The sequence below is a fragment of the Trametes versicolor genome, assembly GCF_000271585.1.
Source record: "Trametes versicolor FP-101664 SS1 unplaced genomic scaffold TRAVEscaffold_12, whole genome shotgun sequence".
Classification (NCBI taxonomy): domain Eukaryota; kingdom Fungi; phylum Basidiomycota; class Agaricomycetes; order Polyporales; family Polyporaceae; genus Trametes; species Trametes versicolor.
In genome coordinates this window covers 2,168,868-2,176,123 of record NW_007360332.1, presented here as the reverse complement: position 1 = coordinate 2,176,123, position 7,256 = coordinate 2,168,868, and the positions used below count along the sequence as shown (strand labels likewise).

At 57.7% G+C, this 7,256-nt stretch overlaps 3 protein-coding genes across 3 annotated transcripts; all 3 read right to left on the bottom strand.

Annotated features, from left to right (window-relative positions):
• Positions 1 to 927: 927 nt before the first annotated feature.
• On the bottom strand, positions 928 to 4,121 carry TRAVEDRAFT_134057 (uncharacterized protein; the record flags this gene model as incomplete). Its single annotated transcript, XM_008045760.1, has 9 exons — positions 928 to 1,226; positions 1,298 to 1,953; positions 2,004 to 2,142; positions 2,195 to 2,371; positions 2,427 to 2,809; positions 2,865 to 3,182; positions 3,229 to 3,428; positions 3,480 to 3,851; positions 3,906 to 4,121. Coding segments are annotated over 9 exons (2,760 nt in total), but the record flags the coding sequence as incomplete, so codon positions are not given.
• Positions 4,122 to 5,001: 880 nt separating this feature from the next.
• TRAVEDRAFT_52911 (uncharacterized protein) lies at positions 5,002 to 6,532 on the bottom strand (the record flags this gene model as incomplete). The annotated part of the gene is made up of 3 exons (XM_008045408.1): positions 5,002 to 5,036; positions 5,833 to 6,383; positions 6,447 to 6,532. 3 exons carry the CDS (start codon positions 6,530 to 6,532, stop codon positions 5,002 to 5,004), a joined length of 672 nt encoding a protein of 223 aa, XP_008043599.1.
• Positions 6,533 to 6,833: 301 nt separating this feature from the next.
• TRAVEDRAFT_52910 (uncharacterized protein) lies at positions 6,834 to 7,185 on the bottom strand (the record flags this gene model as incomplete). Its single annotated transcript, XM_008045407.1, has 2 exons — positions 6,834 to 6,963; positions 7,013 to 7,185. Coding segments are annotated over 2 exons (303 nt in total), but the record flags the coding sequence as incomplete, so codon positions are not given.
• Between the last annotated feature and the right edge of the window lie 71 nt (positions 7,186 to 7,256).

The window sequence follows — 7,256 nt, the reverse complement described above, 5'->3', positions numbered from 1 at the left end:
CGCGCAGGCAGGCAGGCGGCGCGCAGGCGGGGTAGATGCGCGCGGGCCAGGCTGGCAGGGGCGGCGCGCAGGCAGGCTGGCGGCGCGTGGGCCAAGTCGGCAGGGGCGGCGCGCAGGCTGGCAGGGTGGCAGGGGGCGGCGTGCAGGCGGGGTGGATGAACGGGGGCTAGGGTGAGTGGCAGCGCAGGTAGCACCACACATAGGTGGTGGATCTCACAAGCGGTGGGTGGAAAGCACAGCGAAAGTAGCACGCGGACGCCGTATTGTGTGATAATATGACTCGGGGGGTAGCGTATTAGAAGTCCAGGATGGTTTGGATGAGTGGAGGAGGGTCCCCTACGCAGCCAGCGGCGTTGGCGGCCTATGCATGGCCACACAGTTGGCGAAGGTTGGATTTGTTGGAGTTAGGTCGCAGAGAGTGGAATGCCGGCGTCGAAAAGAGTGTATGGCGGGTTGTGGGGGAACGAGACTGGCACAGACATGGCCTGGAGCGGGGAAGCGTAAGAGACGTTGTAGCGCAGCGTAACTCAAAGAATCATTGAGACTTACCCCTGCTAAGACCCTCTATACGATCAAGGAGTGTGCCCCGGCCAGGCCAGTACCATAGATATTAGACGAATAGGAGGCAGGAGACAGGAGGACGTTGAGGCTCCAGGTCGAAGTGAGTAGGTGAGGTACAAGGGGAGTACAAGTGGTTAGCGCTGACTTCGCTCGTCTAGAGTACGATCACGTGCTGTTGTTGATTTCACACGGCTTTTCCTCAGGCTGCACGACACAAGTTCAGGCGAAGAACATATGGTATTATGACTGTGTATACGCTACTACAAACGCGCACAAGAACACCGTGGATGACAAGAATACGAGACGTGAAGATACGGGGAAGGACCGCAGTATTAGATGATGTGTACATGTAGGACTGCAAGATATTCAAAGGGTCTCTTCTAGACTAGCTTCGCCAAGGTTGACCCAGTCCGGAACATACCGCCACGAATGATGACAGAAGTCCCGCATCCACGCGCGAACCGCCGACTGGCGGTATGCGTACGCGTTGGCGCCATCGCGATAGTCGGACGACTGAGCGGTATTCGCATCCACCCTCTCCAGCCACTGACGGGAGGCCCAGTCATGATACAAAACGACGCGGCGCATTTCCTCCTGCAAGAGTTCGACCTCCTCCGCCCAACGCCGCGCGCGCGCGCGCGCCTTGCACCATTCCACGCGTAGGGCTGCGAGCGCAAGTGGTCGTAAGTACCACAACGTGTAGGGACGATATCAAGGAACTCACACTCTTGCAAACTATCCTGCAACGCATCGATCTCGCCGGGACTGTTGGAGGGCGCACCAGCATTCCAGATCCAGGATATCTTCCGGCGCCCTTCAGACTGACTGTCGTCGCTCTCCGTGACGTGCCGTATGTCCGCGTCGGTGAGGTTGCGGAGGCCGTCCTGCCAGTTCGACTTCGCCAAGGGCGCGCTGAGCACGTACATGCAGTGGTACGCGATGCGGTACCGCGCCGCGTCCGCTGCGATCTTCGCGTTGACCGTCTTGATGATGGTGTGCGCGCGAGTGTTTGCGCGCTGCCCGCGGACGAACCGATCTTTCACCTTGTATAGATGCGAGCGCACCTCGAGGTGACCCCGCAGGTCGCTCAAGGCTTCGTGGGCCTGCGCATGTCGGAGACTCCATTCGTGCTCGAGCATGGCCGCGGGGAAGGACAGAAGACCGGTAGCGGCGGAAGGGAGTAGGAGCGGGATGTTGTAAGACAGGGCAGCGGTATCGGACTGAGACATAAGACGCTCGCGGTGAGCAGCGACGCCGGGCATGTACAACTGTTGGATATCCGCCCATGCGTCGATCTTCCGGCGCAGTTGATTTTGTCGCTCTTGGAGACGGGCACGTTGAAGGTCTGTGGGGTGGGCGGATAACTCGGCGTAGTCGGATCTCAAACGTCGCCTGAGCAAGACATGAGTGGATGGCGGAGAGTGTTAAGATGCGGTGCTTACTGGTGTTCCTCTATCTCCAGCCCTGCTATCACCACGCCACTGGCGGACAGCTTCTCGTGCAGAGCGGCAGCCGTGCCGTCTTTCAGCTGTTGCGCGTCGGCCTCGGCAATCTGCCGCTTGATGGAAGCTTGGGTGATAACTGCATAGAAAGATGAGAAGGCGCAGGGCGAATACAAGCGGGAAGCACTTACCAGGCCGCTTCAGGAGGAAGGGGTTCGGTTTCGTCGAATCAGCCTCCCAAGCCTCTACTGCGAGGCGCCACTGCTCGGTCGTCGCAGGGGCGAACGCGCTGTTGTATTCCTGAAAGGCGATAATCTGCGTGTCGCGCTCTGGGACGGCCTTCTTCATCTTCTTGAGCAGAGTCATTGCTGTGACGTTCTGTCAGCCCAGGGATATACGGTACGAAGGGACGTAAACACGGACCTAGATTGGAGACCTTTACCCAGTTGTGATGGGAGAACATGTCATCGAGGAAGTCGCGGCGCGAGCCTGGCCCCATCTCCTTCGTGCTAGCCGCGGCCGGGTTGGACTTCCCCCAGTTACGTTCAACACCCTCCCCGTCAAGACGAGCGGACCACGGGAGGAAGTGCCAGTTGTAGTCCGCGCGGCACTTCTCCTGGTGGGCGTTGATGTGGAACTTTGGAATTCCCCAGGTGATGTCGTGACGCGAGACGTCGAAGCCATAGTTGTCGAACCGCTCGTCGAACTTGCGGCTGTACTGACAGGAGATGTCGTACGACGCAGCGATGTCGATGGGCGTGTTTTGCTGAAGGGAGGAGTTGCCAAGGTAGTCGATGTTCACATATCTATAGGTAACCAGTTAGTTAACTGAAACAAACGACGACCATAGAGAGATCTTACCGTTCACCCTTCTGAAGGTCGCCCGTTGAACACGGACGCTTCATGTCATGCCTTGCGCAGTCGACCGTAGCCACCCCAGAAGCCGCGAGGCCGGCCCCACCCTTGAGAGTAGCCAGCTTGACCGCGTCGTGGTTGTTGCAGCTCTGCGTGGGGTCGGTACGCTGGTTGTCGAACTTGGCAATATGATCCTTATATGCCGTCTCCTCAACTACGTACGCGCACCCCTTGTTGAGGCTTGGGTCTACCGCATCATTAGACACCTTCTTCCGCTTGAGGCGGAAGTTGGCGTCAATCGCGAGATGCAGGCGATAGAGCCACCTAGAACAGGATCAGTGAGTGTGGGAGGCACGAGCGGGGAACCAACACGTACCTTCTGGCCGGCGGATCCGTCTCCCAGTCGTTCGGAAGGTTCTTGCCAGGTTGTGGACACGCCGGGCACTCGACAACACATGAGCCCTGCTCGGCAGCGCCGATACCTCCCTCGACGTTGCCTCGCCCTGCACGCTTCATCATTTTCAGATGTCGCCATTGGCGGATCATCATCATGAAAGCGCGGTAGCGATCCTATAATAAACTCGATCAGCGACGGGAGTATTCGATGTGAGAATGACTTACCTTTGGCGGCTTGGTGCCCGTATTGTCTGTGCGCTGGGCGAGAGCGCAGTAGTACTCCCACCCCGAAACCTTGGATTGGTTCGAGAGAGTATGGAAGACTTCGAGGAGGCGGAAGGTGGCGGCGGTCTTCGGATTTACCGACGTGGCCGGGAACCAACCCAAACGCAGAAGCTGCTTGTGATGCGGACGGGCAAGATCACATCCGCAGAAGTCGAGCCCGACTTCATGGATGCCGAGGACGTCTAGCACGACGAAGTCGTCGCCAGCCGCAGTCTTAGGGTTCCTGCAAACCTCGCCTGGCTCGTGCCCGAGCTGGACGCGGACCCCCATAGACTTGAGAGAAACGCGCTCGAAGAACAAGCCGCTCCACCGCTGACGAGAATATGTCAGTATATAGACATATATGCAAACGTCTTCCTAACTCACCTTGATGCGATGAAGAGGAAGCTTCTGGTGAAAACGGACGGTGCACCGTTCGCAGTAGAGACGATCCCCATAACAGTCTTCGCACCGATATTGAGCGTGCGCAGCATTGGAGCCACAAGCACACGGAGTAGAGGAGAAGTCACCCCGCCCCTCGCGTCGCAGGAGCTCGCTCAGGTAGGCATCCGCTTCGTCGAGCCACATAATCAGCGGACGATCCTAGGAAAGATTAGCGGGCGGTTCAGCGCGAAGTAAAACAATACTCACCCCAGCGGTGCGTTCGCGCGGCTGCTCGTCGTCACCCAGAAGTTCGATCTGATTCATGAGGTACTCGAGGTCTGTCGGGTCCACGGAGTGATCGGAGGAGGAGTCGCTACTCGTCGACGGCGCAACGGATATCATGGAAGGAAGGGATGACGACCGTTTGCGTCGTTTGGGAGAGGAAGGAACGTTGAAGTACGTCGTCTGAGTAGACGTACGCTCGGTGCCGTACGACCAGTCGACGTGGCGATGGGTGTCGGCGGCAGGAGGGACTAGGACAGGGTCCTTCTCACCATCCGAACGCTCGTCATCGGAGAAAACAAAATGAGTGACTCGGCGTTCGTTGCGGCGACGCTTCATGAAGAGAGAGGAGAGTTTGTTGATCCAGCGAGGAGCCATGATGGGCGGGAGCCTTTAAGGGGGGAAGGGGTGGCTGGCGTTCAAGACTTCAACCCCCTCACTTAAATGCGGGCGAGAGATAGCTACCCCAAAGAAAAAAGCGCTCTCCCGGGTGATTGCACCGTGACTCGTCCCGAAGCCTTAAAACGAGAGGGGGTTGCCATCGGGAGACCGAGGGTGTGTTGTCGCCTGATCCCATGCCTCTTGCGGCAGTACACCCTCTATTTTGCATGCCTTACGACAAAGGCCCGGTGGCATCGGCACACACGTGGGCTAGATACCATGCAACCGAAGCGTGCTCGACGTGGTGCGGGCTTGACGGTCGAGAACCCCGTTGACAGAAGTAATGATTGGGGTATGTGTAGGGGGAAGTGCACAACTCTGCGAGTAGTTAGTACAGATACACCGACGCATGTTCCGTACGACTTACCGACAAATGCTAGTTCGTAGCTTGGAATATTGCGACAATGCCTCCTGCAAAGACTGGGGTGAGCCCAAAAGCGCGAGTGGAACTACACCAGCATTGTTCGGCTGCTTACATCGTCCTGTCCCATGCCCAATAGCCATTATCTGAGCGCCCTCGTGCCCGTTGCCGAGGCTCAATGCCGTGGAAGAGGAGATTGGTCGGCTCCCAACCTGGTACTTGACGGGGAGTTGTGTCACCAAAGTCTTGGACGCCCCCTTGCACAGGTGCTATCGCGTGGGTCTGGAGGATGGCTCATCGAGACCATAAGATTAGTTTACGGTGTGTGAGGCCACCTGCAAGGAGTAGAGACGTACACGCAAGTCATGGCAACACGGCGGGAAGGACTAAGTTGCGGGTCGCCCGGATTGACGCGGGTCGTGAGCTCTCGGGTTGACACGGGTTAAGAGCTTCCTAATCGAGAGTAATGGAGATCGTCTCAGATCTTGTCTGTCAGCCAATCACAGCCTTGATAACGGTGTACCTCCAAATCCGTCTGAGCGGAAAACATGTGTACTACGTCCTTTCTGCCATTAGAAAGGCCGTGGAACCTAGGGAACGTCTGCTGTATCACTCATAATTCATGTTAAGGTCATGTCCTAATTTCCTGAGCCAGTGCGGCGTCGGTGCACGGCAAGTCGCCGACGAAGGTATAAGAAACCTATGTTCACGGCACCCACTGCTCACTCTCACAATACAGTAACCGATTGCACCATAGAATATGCCGCTACCGCTACTGCATTTCCTGGTTGAACAGACGCATGGTATCCTTCATCATCCTCTGCCAGGGTAAGTTGCTAAGCCTACGGTGTTCTCGATACCCAGCATCCCCGTCCTTTCTCATTTCCCACTCCTCGACAAGCATCCGGATGATCTTGGCGCCCCAGTCCAGCCCGACCGTCATCACATCTACATCCGGCCCGTCCTTCGTCACCGAGTCAGCCAAGCGCACCCATGCCTCCACCCTTCCCACAACCTCCTCCTTCACCTGCGCCTCTATCTCGTCAAGCGCGAGATCATCCGCCATCCACTGCTCGAAACGCCGCCAACCGGTCTCGATGACCTCGCCGTACTGGTATGCACCCAAAACGGCTGCGCAGGAGTTCCAAACGGAAGCCTTGGCGCGCTTTCCGCCGTCGATCGTCGGCAACGAGCTCACGTCCGGCATCGCGAACTCATACGGCGACGTCCACAGGCCCAGCAAGGGCCCAGGCTCTTGAACGGCGAATGAGGCTCGAAGGGTCTTCTGCGAGCGGGTGTACAGCTCGAGCGGGACGAGGACGCCAACCCATGTTAGTTTGCGGGCTTGTTGCTTGTTGTTCTGTCTTTTGTTCTCGCGCCTACGTGCTTCCTTCCCCCTGTAACGTTCGAGACTCCGGCTTCAATACAATAAATGCTGGCTTGCAAAAGGGATGGCTTACTTCTCGGTTTGACGGTAAAGTTCTGCCTGAGCTTTCTTGGCAGCGCGCTTCGCGTCGGCAGTGAGATACTTCGCTCGGCGGCCCATGACACGCAGAGGGTGGGAGCCTCACGCTGCAATCGTGGATGTTATATACTTTGAGAGCACACGTGGTTCGAGCAAAAATGAAATATTCATTTTTCCAGAACGCCGACACGAGGTAGATCTATGGGAGAGACTGAGAGGGGGTGGACGATATAGGAGTGTATGTCAAGATGCAAGAAATGATAGCGGAGAAACGAGGTTGGGTGAGCGCGATACGACGAGACAAGGGCAAAGCGACAAATGCGGAGAACATAGAAGGGGGGCCATAAGGACACGACGACCGACACACGACAAAAAAAATGCACTACTTCTCCACCTGGAACACGAGGCCGAGCTGCTCAGCCTGAAGGTAGGCCCTCATGGCCTCCGCGCGCGTACCGTACTGTTTCATCCCGAAGCCGTTGACACCGTTGGTGCACGCGACCGCCACCAAGCTGCATGTCAGGTTAGTACATATGGGTATGTCAATGATATGAGACGTACTTGTTGTCGAAGACACCGACCTTACGGCCTTTGATGACGGCGTACCAGTCCGGGGATGCGCTCTCCTCGGCGAAAAAGGGTGTGGGCGGCTTGGGCTCAGGCTCGGGCTCGGGCTCGGGCTCGGGCTCGGGCTCGGGCTCGGGCTCGGACTCGGACTCGTACTCGGACTCGGGCTCGGGAGCGCGCGCAGCGCGGGCAGGCGCGGCGGGCGTTGGCGCGCGGGCAGGCGCGGCGGGCGTGGCGC